At 50.0% G+C, this 20,720-nt stretch overlaps 6 protein-coding genes across 6 annotated transcripts; 3 read left to right on the top strand and 3 right to left on the bottom strand.

The window, feature by feature from the left end:
• Nucleotides 1-4,725: 4,725 nt before the first annotated feature.
• Triagg1_10950 (uncharacterized protein) lies at nucleotides 4,726-6,207 on the top strand (the record flags this gene model as incomplete). Its single annotated transcript, XM_062895078.1, has 3 exons — nucleotides 4,726-4,908; nucleotides 4,962-5,418; nucleotides 5,477-6,207. The coding sequence occupies 3 exons, from the start codon at nucleotides 4,726-4,728 to the stop codon at nucleotides 6,205-6,207; spliced, it is 1,371 nt and encodes a 456-aa protein (XP_062750098.1).
• A 686-nt stretch (nucleotides 6,208-6,893) lies between these two features.
• Nucleotides 6,894-7,835, bottom strand: Triagg1_10949 (uncharacterized protein; the record flags this gene model as incomplete). The annotated part of the gene is made up of 1 exon (XM_062895077.1): nucleotides 6,894-7,835. One exon carries the CDS (start codon nucleotides 7,833-7,835, stop codon nucleotides 6,894-6,896), a length of 942 nt encoding a protein of 313 aa, XP_062750097.1.
• A 4,274-nt stretch (nucleotides 7,836-12,109) lies between these two features.
• Nucleotides 12,110-13,792, top strand: Triagg1_10948 (uncharacterized protein; the record flags this gene model as incomplete). The annotated part of the gene is made up of 3 exons (XM_062895076.1): nucleotides 12,110-12,457; nucleotides 12,606-12,888; nucleotides 12,957-13,792. 3 exons carry the CDS (start codon nucleotides 12,110-12,112, stop codon nucleotides 13,790-13,792), a joined length of 1,467 nt encoding a protein of 488 aa, XP_062750096.1.
• An 889-nt stretch (nucleotides 13,793-14,681) lies between these two features.
• Triagg1_10947 (uncharacterized protein) lies at nucleotides 14,682-15,260 on the bottom strand (the record flags this gene model as incomplete). The annotated part of the gene is made up of 1 exon (XM_062895075.1): nucleotides 14,682-15,260. The coding sequence occupies one exon, from the start codon at nucleotides 15,258-15,260 to the stop codon at nucleotides 14,682-14,684; it is 579 nt and encodes a 192-aa protein (XP_062750095.1).
• A 539-nt stretch (nucleotides 15,261-15,799) lies between these two features.
• Triagg1_10946 (uncharacterized protein) lies at nucleotides 15,800-16,924 on the top strand (the record flags this gene model as incomplete). Its single annotated transcript, XM_062895073.1, has 4 exons — nucleotides 15,800-16,158; nucleotides 16,226-16,302; nucleotides 16,374-16,582; nucleotides 16,844-16,924. The coding sequence occupies 4 exons, from the start codon at nucleotides 15,800-15,802 to the stop codon at nucleotides 16,922-16,924; spliced, it is 726 nt and encodes a 241-aa protein (XP_062750094.1).
• An 83-nt stretch (nucleotides 16,925-17,007) lies between these two features.
• On the bottom strand, nucleotides 17,008-20,543 carry Triagg1_10945 (uncharacterized protein; the record flags this gene model as incomplete). Its single annotated transcript, XM_062895072.1, has 2 exons — nucleotides 17,008-17,927; nucleotides 17,996-20,543. The coding sequence occupies 2 exons, from the start codon at nucleotides 20,541-20,543 to the stop codon at nucleotides 17,008-17,010; spliced, it is 3,468 nt and encodes a 1,155-aa protein (XP_062750093.1).
• Nucleotides 20,544-20,720: the final 177 nt, after the last annotated feature.

The following is a 20,720-nucleotide window of genomic DNA, read 5'->3' as shown; positions in this document are numbered from 1 at the left end:
TTGGTGGGACGATTATTGGATCCTTGCCAGTGCCTCATGTTTTTAGCATGCTTGTTATCCAGAGACTTGTAGGTTTCTCTTCTGCCAAATAATGGATTCAGGCCTTCGTTTGACAAGGTGGTTTATTGATTGATATAACCAGGTCCACTGACGGGAAAGGGTCGATCCATTACTGAGACGCTGCCGAATATCGTCATTATCTTGAAGTTGGCCATACCGTACGCGCGGATGGTATACGGCGGAGATATTTCAGAGTCCTTTTCTTATATCTCTGAGTCTTCGTAACCTTTTTCTGGTATGATGGAGGATATGATGGTCTTAAAAGACGTACAGTCCTAGTTACGCTCGACGACGAAATTTTTCCTTTGAACAGTGCAAGGAGATTCCGGTGAAGAGAACAAGCTGCAAAGCAATCTGCCATTTTCTGCCTCCATGAGAAGAGTAACCATTGAGCGAACCTCCGGCTACTCAAGTCTCACGATTCTTTCTCAGATGTTTCCTTCTGGCGGTCGGCTCTCTTGGGTATCACTTGCTGACAGCATCTACAGCAGAGACTTACCGCCCACGTGTCGCGAGTGTTTGCGTCTCTTCATGACTGTCTTTGTGGCTAAATATGTGGAATGAGCATGAAGAGACAGCCTATGCCTAAGTTTGTTCGCGTGGCTGGCAGTTTTGACGCTGCCCTTTGTTTGTTGGCTTCGTCCGATACTCAAGCCAGAGGGAGATGGACCAGACCAAGTGCGCTCTGGTTTACTTAGCGCGATGAAATGAATGTCGATGTTCCTTTGAGACGGGGTATGAGATCGAACTCCTGTTTGGCAACAAGGATCAAATTAGACCTCCAAAGGAAAAGATTTCCGACTCGCATCCCAGAGCTTCTTTCCTACGCAGAGCAAGCACCATTTGCAACACCCCTGCCAATACTATTCAAACGAGAGCCCTAAAGCGCATGAAAACAAGAGCCGCAGAAATGGTCGTTCAAGATAGCTCACATGGTCCGGCTAGTCACTTGTTGGTTATGCCTTTGGGTAGCGAAGGCGCATCAACCTGTGAAAAGGGAGACAAGCCATTTGCCATCCCATCAGCGATGATTCAATTATTTCAACGCCGAGGACTCATTGGTACCGTAGTCAACGCTTAGTCGATATCTGGATTTGGTGGATTGTTGTCTCTCCGATATCTTTTTTTCAGCCAATGGAGAAGCCAAAGAACAAGCAAACAGACAGCCCCGACCTAGCTGCGTATATATCACGGGACTCACAATAAATAGCCCAGAGGTTATTTTTAGTCGGGCGTGGCGAACGGTTGTTATCAAGCTCAGTGACCAACGGTGGTGTCTTCTCTTCGGCGTTAGGGTTGGTCAACTCAGCCTCATGATGGGAGCATATGCATGCAGGCCGCACGCTTATGCATTCCCATCTGGTAGCTACGCGAGAGTAATGCATGATTGCACAGAAGCAATCTAGAATGTCCAACTCACGCACTTTGAGGGTCATTTCCACATGAGCGACTGTCTGAGCTCACCGAGAAGCTAGGCTTTGCTATCGAATACGTTGAAGCACGCCGTCTCCCTGTATTCAGCTGAGGAGGGTACTCAGCAATCTGTCACGCCGTCCTGTTAACCGCTGTTAAGATTTATTAACTGGTGTAGTCTCGGAAGAGAAAAGAAGAAGCAATGTCGAGCTGGAGCAGGGACCTTTAGTCGCATACGTGGCCGATGCGCCACTCGGCAACCGTTTATTCTGATGAGACGGTTGCAAGACTTCTTGATGACATGAGAGTAGTACTTTCTTGTCACACGCGCCAAAGTGCACAATCGTGATTGGAGCATTGCAGGAAAAAGAAAGACATCATCTTCTCGAGCAGAAGTCTCAGTCGGTAGGCCATTCTGTGTCTGTCGGTTATGACAAAATAGGCTCTTTCTGAATTATGACCAATTCTCGGCGCTCCATGTCGTTATCCATGGGGAGGGAGCATCCTAATGGCTGTTTCTCCATATATTCGTTGATATCAAGGGCTCGAACGTGCCGCGAGCACTGCCAACCGTGCTATCCTGGCAGGGTACGCTCGAGCCTCTGCCCTCTCTCCTTGCATACACTATTGAAAATTCAGAGTTTTGCGGTACTCTTAGTGCTCTTTCAGGAGAGGATGTCGGTGCCATCTCTGGGAATGCCTTGTTAGCAGGTCAACGCAGGACTCCACGCCGGCTCCAGCCAAGACACCTCCTGAATTTTGTCTCGCGGAGCAATGAAGCCCACAGTGAGGCGTCCGGCTTTCCATCATACCCTTCCAAGCCTACTGAGATAAGCCGCAACCTCGGGACTCTCCGCGGCGCCAGAATATGATCAGCTGCAACCAAAAACGACCGAAAATATGGGGAGACGAAAAAGCCTTGGACGTTTGCGGTGGGATAGCCTATACTGTTCTGTACCCATGCAATTGTTCGCCGCCCCGGCTGAAAGTCGAATGCTGAAAATGTGAAAAAATACAGAAATCAGCTGGAGCTGATGCCAGAAAGAGAAGAGGCAGCCCGAGGAACAATCCTGGGGCGATAGTGGTGCTTAGCTGAATCTGTACCAAGCATCATGCAATAGTGCCTCTCCGGATTTGCATGAAATGGCAAACGGCATAACCACAGCGCATTGCCACAATAAGTAAGAGGCTGACACAAGCATTGGTTGGATTTTGCTCGAATTGCCCCTCCCCTCAGCTGAATACTGTTAGGGCTGGAGGTTCAGCACTGTCAAGTCCGAGCGATACCCATGTCAATTTGGCCGGGGTTGCCAAGATGCAGTCGATCTCCCGTTTGGCATAGCATGTATAAGTCGTGGAGTAAGGAATGCGACTGCATCCATAGCGTCGGTTCAAAACAACACTCGTATTGTCTCGGCCCCTTTACTGTCTTCTTTCGGGAACCAAAACAAAGACAACCATTAGTCATTTCAACTCGGGCGTGTAGTATTTCTTGTGGCGGACGGTCCGACGGAGAGCGACCTCTATCACCTTTTCCTTGCTGATGGCGTCTCTGGTTAGCGCATTATGGGATGCAAGGGAGAAACTCGGTCGTTAAGTGCTACAAACGGCGCCGGAGTGGTTTCACGGCTCATCTTGCGAGCACACGAGGAAGCCAAGATTGGCCGACTCTAGCTCTGACCAGTGATCGAGCTAACACTGGAAAGCAGCCGGGAGCTGCATCCAAGCACCGAAATACCTCTAGTGAGTTCTGATGCTGCGATTGTGAGTGGTCCTTTCTCAATAGGAGGGTGGATCTATGCCTCTGATTGGTATACCAAGCTCTTCCTCAACACCATGCCGGCTGAAATAGTGTTCAAGGAAAGACAGTGCGTTCCGAGGCACTGTATCCGATTCGCCAGCCTGTGTGCTCGCAAAAGACGGCTGGAGACGCTAGGGCCTCGACAAATTCCCATATGTTAGCAATCATTGTTGTCATTAACGTGATGATCACCGTAGCTCTGCCCGTAGTCAGAACGCCAGGATGCAATAGGTAAGAGAAGATCAATGGAAGAAAGTCTCCCTGAAATGCGAGGCTGAGACACATGCATGTCTACAATCTGAAGCTGCGGTTGGCCCCAACGGTAAAACTTGTTCAAAGCAAACTTGAACATCTGGATCCAGTCATCATGCTGCAGAATGTAATCAGTGACAGCTGTCCTGCCCATGGCAGCTTCGAGAGGTCGTCTCCATTCCAGTTATTGTTGGGTAATGGGAACTGATGAGTTTGATCCTTCTTCTTCTTCCTTTTTTTTCCTTCTTCCTTCTTCTCTGCTCCACTCGGGAAGGAAATAGTCTCGAGAACCCTCCCGGTGGCGCAGCTGAACTTGAGCTTCTCCATTGGTGTTACTGTGTTGCAACGTACCACCCGCGATTTGGTCTGGAAAGCGAGCAGACTAGTAGGGTGGCGCGTTGATGCTTGTCATGGCCAACCGAGTCTCGGCCCTAAAAAGACGGGAAGATAGAGCGCTCAGCATGCATCACAACGTGCCGCAGCCCGCCCAGAAACAGACTGGGGAAACGATGGTATCAAGGTTCGACCTTGCTGATCGAATTGCGGCGCTAGCCTTCGGCCGAGTTTGGTTGGGTGGAAACATTGATCTCTAGATGTGCCGGCGATCTCAGCGCTTCAACCTTTAGCCTTGCCATCGGTGCCTCTGGGCCAATCCTTCCTATCCACCCATCAGCCACGCAAGTGTGCTATCGGCGTCCATCTCAGTGCCTGGATAGCTAGCCAACTAGCCTCAGCCCGAGCTTCAAACCAAGACGCTTCCTGGGTTGTGGTGTGGCGGCCGGCTCCATTGAATTTGCAAGCCAACCTTTCCGTCCTGCAGAGCCACTGTTCTTTTGTTTTCTGCTTTTTCTAATGCAGGTCTCAATATTTAATTTGGTCAAGTGGAGAGGAAGCCGGCTCGACGTTGTCACAGTCCTGGCAGGGTTTGATGACCAGGGACTGCTTCCTTGCATAAGCCTCCTCCAAGCTGCAAAACACATGCAGGCATAAAGCAACGATTATATGATTCCGATGGTTTGTCCCTTTGACCTGAATCTTCCGGGGATATTCAGTCCATGCATGTGCACACATGCGTAATCTTTAAGGTCCCTTAATCGATCAATTTAAGAATTCGACAGACCCTCTCTCGGCTTTTTTGCATCGTCTTGCATTCATATTTGGCATCTGTTGATCCCAGAACAAACCGAAATATATTCGTCATGGCGTTGCTTTCCCTCCAGTATCGGCGACCCAAGAAGGTTGACTCTGAGGCCTACCGGCAGCGCCGAGAAGCGTTGGAAGATTCTGCCGAAGGATCTGTCAAGTCAGGAGTTTCTGGCGCTTCGTCCGGTATTCCAGATGCCTTGTGCTTTGATAGAATCATCAACGGCGGTACCTGTCCAGTAAGACTGCCTGGTTCCTCTTTCCAGCTTTGTATCTCTAACGTTTGTTGCAGCCCTTGGCTATCCGCGACTTCATGAATTACCTCGTCTATGTTGAACATGCTGCCGAAAACCTCCAGTTCTATCTCTGGTTCAAGAATTACGAAAAACGCTTCGCCGAGGCTAAGGGTAGTGACGTTTCCCTAGCCCCCGAGTGGACTCAAGCCATGGAGGACGAAGCTGTTGCCAAAGTTCGAAGAGAACAGGTCGATAAAATGAGGCGAGAGCCTGCAGCAACGGCCGCCATCTTCAAGGGAACCGATTTTGAAAAGCAACCCTGTGGCAAGAAGGCCAATCCTTTCAACACCCCCCCTCGATCTCCGAATGGTGTCTCAGAAGACCATGACACGCTGACGACATCATGGGAGACCATGACTTCGGACGGAACATCAAACGCTCAGTCCACCTCCAACGCTAATTCGCGGACACAAGCTGCAGAAGCTTTCGTGACAGCCGGTGCTAGACTCCCCTGTAAGTCACGAAGAGACAAACTGTCCGCATATGAGGCGAGAGTTGTCGCTGACCATAGTGCCCGTTCTTGCAGTTACCATTCAACCCTTTCATCAGGAGATCAATCGCATTATAACAAGCTACCTCATGGACGGTGCTCCACGGCAGCTTAACTTGGCTGCGTGGGAGCAGAGAGCAACCGTCCAAGCGCTCTCTCACACGACGCATCCATCTGCGTTTCGGATTCTCTTCAAAAGTGTTGACTCGGCACTTCGACTCCAGTCGCATCCCAACTTTATTCGGTGGTCCATCTGCAACGGCAATCTTCCTCGAGTTTGGTTCGCTCGCTTCCTTGGTATCGCTCTCATCATAATAGGATTTGTCATCGCCATCGTCCTCACTCTGAGCAGGGCCGGACGCGGCTACCGAGTTCTTCCGCTCATTGCCTGGGTGTTGGGAATGAGCACATTGGTAGCCGCCCACAAGGGCATGTGTGTTGTCCTGCACGGCTTGCATCACCGGCATGTCCGCCCGTGGGAGCTGTTCACCCAGGATGATGGAGAGGAATTCGGCATGTCAAACATGGAATCATTCGGCTCAAACAATAGCTACGAGGATGAGCCGTGGGTAGTCAAGTATCAGGAACGGAACATTGTTCGTAAAATCTTTGACCGTGAGATATGGATCCAGGAGCCTGCTTTGAGGCAAATCCAGGACACCATCTTTTGCCAAGCACTGCTGGCTGGTCTCGTTTTTGGTCTCATATTCATGGCAGTTTTTCTTGCTGTCCCAGGAGGCCACTTCTTTTGAGGTGGGCCACATGACAGTGGCAAAAACACAAACTGTGATAGTTTGAATTGCGACATCTCTGTCTGTCTGTCTGTCTGTCTCGTCTGCCTGTTTGTTTTGTCTGTCTCATCTGCCTGTCTGTTACAGGGACCAAATTCCGTAAATAAATTTGAACGCATGTCAATGAAAATTCGAGTAAACTCCGAAGCCGCCACCTGCTAATCGTTGCCATTGCCGTGAAATCGTGTTTGTTGAAAAAGTCATGCCGAGTCATTATAGTTGTCTTTTTGCCGTGATACATCTTGCCGTGTTGTAAAGCCGCCTTGTGAGAAAAAGTAGACAATGTAGAGAAAGTAGACAATGTAGACAACGTAGAAAAAGTAGAAAAAGTAGAAAAAGTAGAAAAACCAGAAAAAGTAGAAAAGATAAAAAGGTTAAGAAAAGAACAGAAAAGAACGGAAAAAGTCGGAAAAGAGTAGAAAAAGTCGGAACAGAGTAGAAAAACTCAGAAAGGTTGAAAAGGAATAGAGAAGTTAGATAAAGATTAGAAAAAGTAAGAAAAAAAATCAGAAAAAATCAGAAAAAATCAGAAAAAGATCAGAAAAAGAAAAAAAAAAGGAACAGAAAACTTGAATAAAGAACAGAAAAAGTTGAAAGGAAAAAAAAGAGAAGAAGAGGAAGAAAAGTCAGAAAATTTCAGAACGATGCTATGCCAGAAGTTGTCCTGAGCCTCGTATCTTTTCCAACTCCATCATGAACAAGTATGGCAATGCTCTCACAGCATCATTGTCGTAATCAATCATTGCGTCAGTCATGATAAAATCGCTCATTTCTAGGTAAGCGTCTCTGAAACATGCCCAGAGCTTTCTCAGGGCTTGTATGTTGATGAAGCGTGGCCAGAACGGCTCATTCTCCATCACCGCATCTACAAGTTGCGTGACGACTGCCTCGGGGTTTTTGGGGAAAGTCGCACAGTCGGCGAAATCAATCAACCAGAACTGCACGTGGCCTCGGGTGTCTCTCCCCAGGACAAATTCAACACCTCGGGCATCGACGCCACAGCTCCAGTGAAGTATTGCGAGCGTCGCACCCATAGAGGCGGCGAGATACGATACTTCGACGCGCTCCGCAAGCAGGTGGTCCAGATAAGCTGGCCGGTCGTGCATTTCAGTGTTCCATGGATCAGACAGTGGTTTTGTATCTCCCAGATAGACCTTTGCGAGAAAATGTTTGGACTGGCAGGTACTGAGAGCTTGGCCCTGGGCGCTCCGGGTCAAGTATCGTTTGATGAGATACTTGGTATGGTGCTCATTCAAAGGGCGAATGTACTCCATGAAGTATCCGCTTGCGTCAGCAGGAAAGCCGTTCAAATGCTTGAACGTTTCAGAGCACGGTGAGGATGAAATGTTTGGATAGAAACCTGAACACTCAGGCACAAATGGAAGATCAACGTCGAAGCCATGCATGGTCAAATGTTTGGACATTGCCTTGAATGTTGCATCAACATTGGAGTGAACTTTGTACTCTCTAAATATCCCCTTTGTGTTCCTCGACATCTTGGTAACGCGAAATGGTGGCATGTTGGCAACAAAGATCCATGCCTTGTCTGTCTGAGCAAGAAGATGGGCCTGTAGTGCATATCTTAGCATGCTGGAAAAGGGAGAGCTTGGGTGTGCAAAAGATGAGGCTGTTTAGAGATGCAAATAAGACTGACATGAGCCCAGAATGCAGAGATAGTTGAGCAGAGGCATCTTGACATGAGAGTTGTCCTCCTGGTTTTTTGTTTCTTGTCGACTGGTGGCGGTGTGAGGATGATGTCTCTTATGCGATCCATGGTAGACACCGCAAATAGCAATAGTTGAGAGGCTAAAGGGTTGATGGAGGACTCGGCTGGTACCGCAACGGAGGTGTGCCACAGGGGAAAGGAGTCCATGGATGCCGATTTAAAGGACGCCTCCTGGAAATGGTTCAGGACTGGCGACGACGACCATGGCTATTATACCGACACTGCCGTGCAGCCAAGGCCATATTTGCATCATTATCACAGCCCTATCGCTCCAAGACGAGTTAGTATTAGCTTGGTGTATTTGGTATGCGAGGCGTCTTCTTACCTGTATGTCCACTCAAAGAGGGGGACGAAGCTGCATCTGTCGCTGATGAGGGGCAGCGGCTCGCCCGGGCTGCCCTGGTTGATAGGTTGGCAGGGTGGATCACGGGGAGAAAGGCAGATATATGAAGCAGCCTTCTTATTGTCGATTGGCTTTTAGTCTGTTTGTAATAGCGTCTGGTGTTGAAGTAGCCGGGTGAAGGAACGATTGTCTGGGTGCTTGCACAGGTTTCTACCATGCTGATTGTGGCGCTGGACGGCCAATCTGGCTCAATCCTCCAGAAGCGAGCGATAAGATGTCCAGAAAGCTACTCTCCCTCTGCAGGTGGGCAACTCTCAGCTACGGAAGAGCTGGACTCCATGGAAGATCCTTGATCGTGAGAACCTTGGAAGACGGGGCAGCAGCAGTCGACAGGGGACGGCACTTGTCTAGGCCAGTCATTGGTGGGGTTGGTGGTGATTTTAGCACGCTGTGGTACAGTAGTGCAGTGGGGAGAGGGGCCTGCACTGCTTTTTGGGTAGCGTCAACGCAAATGAAGAGAGGAACTTTGACTCGAGTCAAATCGAGAGAGAAGTTGGAGGATGAGGAGAAAGGATAGGAAGAAGAAGAAGAAGAAGAAGAAGAAAGAGAAAAAGTTTACGGAGCGGGGTTGAGAGGCCACGTATCTCGTACTCGTAGTTGAGCAAGGCGAAGGAAGGCGCGCATCATCGTATGGAGGGCCATCGAAGCGAAACTGAGTGGTTGAGGTAGGTGGGAAGCAGTGAGGAGGAAGGAGCTCAGCTCGGCAGAGTGAGGGGTACCTGCAACGCCAGAAAGCTTGAGGATGAATATACTCCCGGTAAGTGCTTGGTACCAACAACTTATAAACTCAAAGGCCCGAGTGAGGAAGGCAAAAAAGATTGAGTTAGCCTGGCTGTCCTCCATCCCGGAAAGCATCATTTTCATGCCTTAAACCGACTGTAGCCTTGATGTTTGCCGTCAAAGCAAGACGGCTCGTGTAAACTAAATTTTGGTGATATGAAAAACCTGGCGAAGCTTTTTGCGCCATGATTGCCTCGACTCGAATGGTTTCGTCTCTCTGGCATCATTGTTATCATTGTTGTTTCCGCAAGGGTGTCTTGGACATGTTCGACCACCCAATGCTGCGCGGTGATACGTCAACTCAGACTTCGCGTAAAGCATACCGGCGGCATTGGTTTGTCGTAGCAGACACACCGTCGTCGTGCCGTGTGGTGGACGAGGTAGCAATCAAGGCCCAAATGACATTCTGGCCCCTCTGCTTTGCTTCTCGTGGTCTAGAAGCTGGTCTCAACCTCGTGCCATCTTATAGCCCAGGGCACTGCTCTGTCGTGCCGCACCATGAGGTTGCTTAGCTTGGATGGCCAACGTTGGGCTCACTCGATGCCCTACACCTTGATGAGTCGGCGCTGCTAAGCGGACGGAGCCGATTGGTGAGGTTGTGTAGCGTCCTCGTTGGTAGCGTGCAGGAAGCGTGCTGGCTAGCGACGTTGGAAAGCCACCATGCAGACCTGGTAGCGAACATGCATGAGGAGGTCGTTGAAGACGGGAACACACAATAGATTAGCCGGAGAAGCTGGGCTTGTGATCACTTGGAGGATAATCTCTAGTGGGTTTTGTGGTATCTCGATTTTCTGGCGGCTTGGAGACGCATGGCGAGGCGGCAATGATTGAGAATATGCAAATGCTCTCCCGTGTGCGATCCGATTGAAACATCCACTTGTCTCCGTCGGCCGCAATCATATCCGCCCCGAATCCGGAACAAAAGTGCCGGTGAGCCCGCGGGCTTATTCTTGGGCATATGTTTATATCCCGGGCACTGCTTGTACGCCCGGCTGCTGGAGACGAGGCCACCAGGAGATTGGGGACATACCACTGTCTTGTGGGTCATCTTCTATTGTCAGAGGGACGAGTTTGCTTCTGCTGTCGAGTATGGAGAATTACCGAGAAAGAAAATTGCTGAGCGTAGAGATCGGAGATCCCACCGTAGTCTGCTTTGTGTTTATATCAAATCGGGCACCATCACCATACACTAGGAATGATGCCTATTCCCGGCCGTCATATGTGAAGGCGGAACTCGTATTCAATACCCTGATCTTGTCGAGTATCATGCAAATGCTCGATTCGAATACATGATAAGGACCCGCGGGTTTGATAAATTTCTCGTAGGTCGTACTTTGAAGGTGACATTTCTCGTTTTCTCGTCACCGACATGGGGAAAATGGCATAATACAGCCAATGATGGCGCATTGATAAGGTCTCCAGTGTGCTTCTGGCGCCGAATCTTGGAGCACACAACAGACACGCCTCCAAGCGGCAAGCCTGGTGGCCAATGGTGGATGCAAGCTCGACTTCGGCACATGACCATTAAGCCTCGAAAGAAACCACGGCCGGCTTCATGACGGCCAAAAGCCGAACGCGGGGTCCAACAAGATACCTAGGCCAGTTGCCAGATCAACTCCCCAAATCTAGAACTCGGTGAGGGGAAATCGAAAGACATGGCCCGATGGGCTCCATATCGGAGCTCCGCTTTTCCGGTTCCAATCGGAGATGGCTGGCAGATTCGGGGGAGCAAGCCGTCCGTCCGATGAGGGAGATGGCGATAAAGAGGTTGCAGCAGCCTCGCGTGTTTTACTTTGATTTCCATTCCATCTCAGCCGAGATGATGAACATGAGATGTCCTCTGGCATCATGTAAAGGAAATCAGCCGACTCTTCAACATGCAGCGGGCATCTCCGAACAACATGTACAAGCACATCAATTGGTCGCCTTGTTCCGAGTCATGGTCCATCTTCACGGCTCCATCGCTTGTGACGGAAGAGCAGAACAAGCACGTCGCAACGCTCTCAATTCGAAAAAGGGGTTGGAAAGGCTGAACAGTCCGTACTGGTATGCGCGATGAAACTGAATGATGCCGTGCCAATAGAACGCGCGTAATACCGAATTGATCCTTTTTTTTTCTCTCAGGCATGCTGCATGCATTGTTGCGCTGCATATCCTTGGCGTGCGTCAACCCAATCACGTCCAGGGGAGCAAGCAGGATAACGACGTCATCCCCAGGGTTGCTCAAGGGAATATGCAGGCAGCCGGTCAGTTGCTGTCTCGTCTTTTTTTTTTCCATCATGTATTCCGTTCATCAAATGACCGACAGCAGAATGTAGCCAAGCCGGGGCAAAGGAAAAGAGCCAAGGTGGGCATTTGGCCGGTGGACCGAGCTGCCTCGGTCAGCGGCGGGTCGGACGGCTGTTGCGCGCGAGTTTGAGTACGAGTACCTGTACCTGTCCCGGCTTTGGAGATGCAGAGAAAACGCGCTACATCGATAAGCTACCCCAGGTCTCTCATCCCATCTTTAGCGAGCCTTAGCGCTGAGAAGGTGCTGGAAGTCCGGGCAGTGAAAAAAAAACAGGGGTCTCTCCACGCCTTTGACATGCGACAGCCCGAGTACGAATACCGGCTCAGTACCTATCGCTCGCTCGCTCGGGTATAATTACCAAAGTAGCAGCAATCGTAGCCGTAAGGAATAGCTAAGGTAACACGCGGTCGTACAAACAGGCGCCGAGCTCCGTATTCCCTGGGGTTTGTTGGGGCCGCATCAGCACGCAGGAGCACCAGCCAAAGCCAACTGCTTGCGGCGTACCAGTTTGTGCGGCGTAGATTCAGTACTTTGAGCATCGGGATTTCCCCAAACCAACGACTCGGCCGTTATTGTCTCTATTTCGTATTTCCCTCTTCTCTTGATTCTTTCATCTCTCAAGAACGGAAAGCAGGAGACAGAAGAAGAAGAAGAAAAATCGACAATGACGCCCTTCGTTGCGACCGAGGAACCCGCCTCGGCTGCCCCGCCAAACCACAGTCTCAATCACCTGCAAAGACAGCGGCATAATGAGCACGAGGCCGACGACGACGAGCAGAAGCGCATAGCCAAGCGGCCGCGGACCATGACATCGACGGAAGAAATCGACAATACAATCACACGCCCCGGAAGCGTCAAGATCAATGTCACCGGCGCCTTCATTGTCGACCCGGACGCTGCAACGCCTGCGCAGAACGGCAGCGACAATGGCAGAGTCAGTCCGTCGCATCACGAGACAAGCGACATCCGGCTGCCAAACCACACAGCTGTGGTCAGCCATATCGCAGTGGATGTAAGGCGCATCCTTTGCTTCTCCCTGCGTGTCTCCCAATGATCAATGATCTTTTTTTTTTCTTCTTTTCTTCTTTTTTTTTGCCTTTTGCTTTGGCATTGCGCTTCATGTTTGCCTTGTTTGACTAACCCATGTTGTATCATTCCAGATTGGCGGTTCTCTTGTCAAACTCGTCTACTTTTCTCGCGAGGTCGATTCCACAGACCCTGGCGGTCGCCTCAACTTCCAATATTTCGAGACGGATCGCATTGACGACTGCATCGAGTTCATGAAGCTGCTGCGCGACAAGCACAAGGCCCTCAATGGGTCGCGGTCGCAGGAGCTGTGCGTCATGGCCACTGGTGGTGGCGCATACAAGTTTTACGACATCATCCGAGACGCATTGGAAGTCGAGGTATTGCGAGAAGACGAGATGGAGTGCCTGATAGTTGGTAAGACGAAATAGCTCCGAAAAAAGAAATCAAGATGAGGTAGCCGGGAGCTAACCTTGACCAAACAGGACTCGACTTCTTCATCCAGGAAATTCCCCGCGAGGTTTTTACCTACTCCGAAGCAGACCCCATGCATTTCGTGAGCCCTCGAGAGATCATATATCCATATCTTCTTGTAAACATTGGCTCCGGCGTTTCCATGCTCAAGGTTACGGGCCCTCGGTCGTTTCAGCGAGTCGGCGGCACATCACTCGGCGGCGGCACCCTCTGGGGTCTTCTCTCTCTCTTGACCGGCGCACGATCGTTTGATGACATGCTGGCCGAGGCGGAACATGGCGACAACACCAAAGTTGACATGATGATTGGAGACATATATGGCGCCGACTATGGCAAGATCGGCCTTAAGAGCACCGCCATTGCGTCTTCGTTTGGAAAGGTATTCCGCATGAAGCTGCAAGCCGAAGCTGCAGAGGCTGCGGGCGAGTCGGAGCATCATGACAGCAACAGTCACGCGCATGGCGATGCTCACGATGATTCGCAACCCAGCCATTCCTTCTCTTCTGCCGACATATCAAGATCGCTGCTGTATGCCGTGTCCAATAACATCGGCCAAATCGCCTACTTGCAATCCCAGATCCACAGCCTCAACGACATTTACTTTGGCGGCTCCTTTATCAGAGGCCACCGCCAGACAATGAACACGCTCAGCTACGCCATCAAGTTCTGGAGCAAGGGCGAGAAGCAGGCCTACTTTTTGCGGCACGAAGGCTACCTCGGCGCTGTCGGTGCTTTCCTCAAGAGGCAGCCGGCCAACTGGGGTCGCAGAGCAAGTCTCGAGGGCATCGAAGACCTTCAAGAATGGCGAAGGAGCCTAAAGAAGACAGAGTCAGAAACAAAATCATGATCAAGTGGTGCTTGGGGAATCAAACAAGATGATGGGGAAGAGGATGAATTCGCAACTTTGACATTGGCTTATCACATTTTCCGGCGTTCATGGCATAGAGTTCTTTTTGAGCTATTCATATTTCCTAGGCAGGGGGTTCTTGCTCTCCTTGCTTTCTCTTTTCCTTTGTTCTCTTTTTTTTTCCCCTCTTCCTTTCTTGGGGAAGAATTGCTACGGCCAAATGCCGCGCTTAATATGCATCTCGGTGTCTGAGAGGGGAAAATCGAGGTCAACTTACAGCCTGTATAAAATCGTTGTAATTTCATATCCAGGTACATTAGGTAGTGCATTGGATTAGTAGGTAGAAGCTGAGGATTGCGCTGGCGTCGCAGTCGGAGATACAAACCTTGGAAGTTCATCATCGCTTTGATTCCCATGCTCGTTCCTGCCATAAAGGGAAACGATTTCGTATTCGCATCGTATTCGCATCCCATCATTGCCTGGCACAGAAGAGAAAGAAAAAAAAAGAAATTGCGATCGCTGTTCAGTTTCTCAAGATAAGTGGCCAACAAGGTGCCATTGATGATATATTTTCCCCATAAATGCCCCGATATCGTACAAGTAATGCGAAGCACTCTACAGTGCAGCCCATGTCATCGTTGAAAACATAATAAAGTCGTGTGAGGTTGTAATTGTACATGTGGATATCAAACGCCGCATCGTCGATATCCAGATTTTCGTAGTCTCAAAGCTCCCTATTACCAAGTCGGCGTGCCACGTCTCTTCCAAATATCAGATGCCGCCACCTTGCAAAAGTTAAACAAAAGGGGGCGCCATAATTTGCTTCGATAATGTCATGGCGGAGGAAAACTAAAAAGAGGTTGTTCAATGTTGAAGAGAGGCGGGGGCTTCACTTCTCGGCTTCGCCTTTCTTGTCTCCATCCCCTGCACTCTGCACTGAAGCCTTATCCATCCCCAGCTTGGCCATCAAGTTGTCCATCATCTGCTCAAACTCCTTCTCGTCCTCCGGGCTAACCTCCCCACCAGGTCTCTGCAGCGCCGCTCTCGTCTTGGTTCTCAACTCTTCCACAGAGCTCAAATCAAACGCCCATGACAGACCCCCTATGAGCATCACCGCAAAGCTGGATACGTTGAGCGTTGCCAGCCCTAAAGCGTGGGCGCCCAGCACAGCGCCCTCGGAATTGGCGCCCTCTTGGGGACCCACGGTGTTGGACGAGTAGAACTTGGGGAAAGAATCGCGCTGGCGACGGACCACTGAGCGGCGAGACACGCCTATTGAAGCCGCGGTAAAGGCAGCGCCGAGGAAGAAGAGGCTGAACTGCTTGAGAGGGCGATTCCACGAAGCAGAGTATGCATTGATGTCTGGCTGGCGACGAACTGACTGAGGTTGTGATGCCTCTCGAGGCGTGGCTGGTGCGACTTGTGGCGGTCCCTGAGACATGATGGATGTTCCGACACCGTAGAGCATAATTGAATTTGCCGTATTCTTTCCTCCAGGTAACTCAATTATGTGCTGCTTGTATTGTTTTTTCTCTTGCTGCTGGCAATTCTGGCCTGTCCATGAGATGGTGGTTGAGGTTGGTTTTGATAGAAGCAACTTTCTCATCTTAGTGCATATCCGCCGCCGGTATCACTGTAGACGTCACCCGACCGATTCGGATAGCTGCACACTAACAACTTGACGGAACCTGCCCAAAACAAGTGCTCGACTTGACAGCATCCTTAGTACATGTAGGTACTTACTGAACCAAATGCCAGCTATTGTTATATCTGCATTTATGCTCGTAAGCCAGAAATCCGATTTCGAGCATGTATTTTGAGACCAAGACTTTTGAGTGTCGTAACCTTGCGCTGATCAGCTGCTCCAGATCATCACAAGCCCAACAACAAGCAACTGAACCCATGCACGTTTTACATACAGAGTACAGGCCTCATCATTGACCAGCCAGATACAGCTACAACACATTCCGCTTCAAAAACCTTCATCAAAAGCTCGCCCAAAATCAAATGGCCAAATCAAAACCATCCAAATCCTCCGCGCCGGTTCAAGCCGCGCCTCCACCTCCACCGTCATGGCCGGTCTTTAAGCCACCCTTGCCTGTCGTCGAGCTGCATCCAGAGCTTCATCCCGCCACTTCCAACATCGTTCTTCTCTCTTCCTTTTTCCCTCGCTCCCTCTGCCGCGATTACGTCGCATTTTTAAAAACTTTGCCGCTGCAGACGACGCCTTCACGGCCCAAGAAGGGAGAAGCGGTCCGCGTCAATGACAGGTTCCAGATCGATGATCCGGCATTTGCACTGCGATTATGGGAGACTACCGGCCTAAAAGAAGTCATATTGGAGAATGAAACCATAAGAGACCTATGGTACGTCGATTGATCCATCCAACACACGATCTGAGCATTGCTGACTGGCCTTCTTCAACCTCTGCAGGGGCGGCGAGCCCGTAGGCCTCAGCCCAAACATTCGCATCTACCGCTACTCCAAGGGCCAATACTTTGACTGCCATTGTATGTGTCGCCCATCTTTTCAACGTTCGACCCATCCAAAAACCAAATTAATTGACATGTCGCTTTGTTAGACGACGACTCCAACAACCTAATCCTTGATTCTGTCCCCGTCAAGACTACTTGGACGCTCCTCCTATACCTCACCTCCTCTGCCGAGGGCTGTATTGGTGGCGAAACGGTCTTTTATCCCCACGATCGCAAGTCTGCTGCTGAAGAAATCGCCGTATCGCTTGAGACAGGCATGCTGCTGTTGCACAAGCATGGTGATGATTGTCTGCTGGTAAGTTGACCAATTGTGATCCCCCTCTTTTTGATTGCTCATCTTCGTCTTCGTTATTCGCCCAATACTAAACAAGGAAAATCATGGTAGCATGAGGGACGAGAGGTTCAAGATGGAGAAAAATGGGTTTTGAGAACCGATCTATGTGTGCGTCGGGGATGAAACGATACGTCTGAGCACGGAGAAATACGGATTCACCAAATTGTGTATTGGGCACGGTATTTTTGGCATTTTTTTATTGATTAGCATGCGTGTGAATAGCAGACCGATAAAGCAATCCCATCCGATATTGAGGTCCTGAGATGCATCTACTACGATGCCTATCTTCTACCTCTTCCATAATAAGCCTCAACAGGGCAGAAGCAAGGACCAAATCTCCCGATAGCAGGAATAGAGAAGAAGAAAGTAACTACATATCGACGACCCTAAAATTGGCCAAAGCCCCCAAAGTCAGTCAAGGTGGTTGATGCTGCCACCACATTTCCCTCAAGTTGAACCACTGTAGCCTCGTTACCATCGCTCATAGCACCACTCTGGGGCACTTGACCAATTCTACCAGTACTGGCTTCAGGGTGGTTCTCTTGAGTCAATGGGGTGATAGGAGGCAAAGAGATAGGCACCCGTTGATGAGCCGCGGCGAGAATGGACTTTTTGGGATTGCACTTTCCGTCAGACGCAATACGAATCATGACCCAGGGGAAAATCCAAGGGAAGCTGATGAACGGCATTGACTTGGGTTCGAGTCTCCGGGCTGGAACGATTACACCGCCCTCATTTGTCGGTCCACGGTGATGCTCAAACAGCGCAATCTTAATCTCCTCCTCTGTAACCTTGTACATGGCTGCCACAAATCTGTCAATCTTGGCCTCATTGTAGCCGCCGGCCGCTTCATAGCACGCGTCGCGGAATCTCTGCTTCACTGCTTCGAACTCCTTTCCGAGCTCTTCCTGTCGCTTATAATCGCTGCCGATCGAGGGCTTTGACATGGCCCAAGATGTGTACAATTCGAATTCGGTCGCCAAGTTGTACTGCAGCAAGATGCGTCGCACCGAAATATCATACTGAGACTTGATCTTCCTGGCGTCCTTGAGCATATCGTTGTCTAGCTGGAATCTGTTTATGATTCGCTGATCAAAGGCGTTTTCCCAGTCCGGCCGGAACTGAATGGATTGCTTGACCACTCTGTTGTAGATATTTCCCAGGGCCTTTTCCGATTTGTAACAGACCCTCTTCTCCATGAAATGTGGCCACTCCTGTGGATTGTGCTGACTTGGATTCCATTCCGCGGGCTCGCCAGTCTTTGGATAATCGACAGCCTGTGAATGAAGTTCCGCCAAACGCAGACCTAATGTTAGACTCGTTAGTCTGCAGTCGTGAACAGGAGGGATCTGAATCGATGCTTTCTCTACTTACAAATCTCCGATTTGGGGCCATCGGAATCTGCGAGTCCCAAGTGAGCCGTTGCAATGAGTGGGAGCACATCGTTCTGCATGTATTTGACAAAGAAGTCTCGTAGATCGTCGGCATTCACGTCGCGGTCAAGTTTCTCAGGCGAGGGGCTGGAATAGTTCATGGCTGGGTGATTCCACTCGTTGGGAATCAGAGTGGGCTCCCAAATGATGAAAAAGTCGTCTCCATCAAGATCTCCTCCAGAAAGCATGTTGGGGACTGGCCGATCTCCGGTTGAAGGGAAAACAACAATGTCTCTGAGATGGTGAAGCTCCGGTACGTCGACTGCCTCAACTACCCGGATATCGCCTGGATGCAGCGATGGATTCCTTCCAACGACGCAAACTCCTTTGATTACAGTGGTCTGATCGTATACTTTCGAATCTGACACCTGCAAGAAGATTTGGGGGAGTTTGTTGACGTCTTTATCTGAGGTGCCTTCGGTCGAGTTTGAGTGGCCTCTCAAAGTACCTGTCTCATCAACACAGCCCAAGACAAAGGCGCTTTTTTCGATGGGAATTCTGGCTTTTTCCTTGAGCAGCTTCAAGGACCATGATCTCCAGAGAGTGAGTAAGTTTGTTACAAACGGTTCTTGGACCGTTTCTGTCTTGAAGCCAGCTTGCAGAAGCTCTGCTAAGATTAGAGTAGATTGGTTCTCGTCAACATACTTGGTCAAAACATCGACCGCTACGTTGTTGTCCTTGATTGCTTCCTCGTAGAGGCCAATCTGTTTCTCCAAGACGTCCAAGAAGGCCTGTGTGGTTACACCGAGACACTCCAAAATGGTGATTGTCTGTCGATTGAGAGTGGCGGAAGAATACTTGGCGCATTTGATGATCTCTAGGCCCTTGATGTCGGCCCTGAACTTCTCTTGAGACTCACGAATATAGACTTCTCCTTTCTTGGCCTGGGGCCAGACTACCAACACGCCTTTGCATCCACCCATGCGAAATTGAAACGCCGATGGTTCGATGTAGACATCCAAGGTCATTTCTTCGATGATCATCCGGGCCATGAATTCGGATATCATTCCGACCCCGTCAGTGAAACAGTATCCATTCCTTTCAATATCAGGAATACGCCGGACATCTGGGACAGGAAGGCCCCTCATCTCTCTTGTAGTAGAGAAACATTGGCCTAACCTTGCAGCATGCTTGGCGACGATTCTGATGTGGCCGACTTCTCCCATCCACCGGCGGATATCATCACACGAAATATGATCTGTCGGGCAGAAAAAGTAAGCTCCGCACTGTCTGAGTTGCGAACTGCCGAATGCCAGAAATTCGTAGCGGCGATCACCAATTTGAATGCCTTGGTACAAGGTCCGAAAAATCTTCTTCCATATGTCTTCTTTATTGCGAGAGCTCATGGCCATGCGACCAATTTCTGTCTCTTCAACAAACTGTACCCTCAAAAAGCGGTCTTGGATGTGGTTGAAGTAGCGGAGAACTCTATTTGAAGTCTCGACAATAGGAGAGCTCAACAGGATAGTGGTTGGGGTGATGGCAGCTTTCCGTGCCAAAACACAGTAATGTGGAATTCTTGTATTTGGTACGTATGATGCTGCAGCGGACGATGTGAAGAGTTGATTGGGGTCGTACATGACTTCGCCCTGGTCCAGGAGAAACTCAAGCCTGCGCTTGGCGTCAAGAGGGTCCATTTCGGCAAGTTTCTGGAGGAATTCGGGTGAGATGGTGTGCTCATTGAGCACCCTGCGACCAACGCATACTTCGAGCTGATATCGGACACCAAAGTCCAGGTGGATGAATGGAAACTTTGACGGCTGCAGAAGAGCCAGTGCGTCTCCTTGATTATTGTCCTGTGGATGATCGAGAAAATCCCACATGGTAGTGTTGGAAGCGTCAACTTGAAAATTGTCACAGACCTGGATTGTAATGTTGAGGTCTTCCAAGGCCAGTTTCATGTGCTCGAGAGCTCTTTTCGAAGCCTCGTCTGCGGTATTGAGAGTCATGCGAAAGGCAGTCCAGCGGCCAACTTCTAAGTACGCTGGGTCTGACTTGGTGTTGTTCAAAGATACTGGGTAATTCATTGGGACTGTAGCGTCCTCAGTGATATCTGTGGCCCTTCTCCAGACATCTGGTGGGTTGCGGCTGAAGAGAGAATTTGGTGGTAGGTTATGAGTCTTCCAGAAATACTGGGGAGGGAGAGGGAACCGAAAAACAAGTGATTCTCGGCCATTTTTCTTTGTAACGTGAAAAACAGTCTTGATCAGACTCAAATCGGCCAAGAGTTTGTACTCTCGAGTCATGAAATCTGTTTCAGTTACTTTGATACGGAGCGGGAAAAGAATAGTAAGCCGCTTCGAAAAAGCATCGACTTCGATGCTGATGGAGTTGTCGCCAGAGAAAGAAGTGACCGTCTTGTTGATGTTGATGGTCTCTGGGCCGGTCAGTGTGCCCAAATCCAACGACCAGAGGTTGGTCGTTATTCTGTTCGGGTATTGGGCCTCAGGATGGGCCCGGCTCGCGAGCCACTTCTTGGGGCCCGCCATCTTGCTGCTTGAAGAATCGAGGTTAGCGAAGGCCTCGATGAAGGAGAGATATATATAGTCTCTGCCTCACCGCTTTGGGCAAAAAATGCTCTTCCAAAGCGGCTCCGTTGCAAAGAGAGGTGAAAAAGGGGGGAGGAGGGCCGGGGGGAGGAGGGCCGAGGGGAGGAGGGCCGAGGG

The sequence above is a fragment of the Trichoderma aggressivum genome, assembly GCF_033847375.1.
Source record: "Trichoderma aggressivum f. europaeum strain CBS 100526 chromosome Unknown scaffold_099, whole genome shotgun sequence".
In the NCBI taxonomy this organism is placed as follows: Eukaryota; Fungi; Ascomycota; class Sordariomycetes; order Hypocreales; family Hypocreaceae; genus Trichoderma; species Trichoderma aggressivum.
The sequence above is the reverse complement of the archived record's forward strand: the minus strand, read 5'-3'. Positions and strand labels throughout refer to the sequence as shown.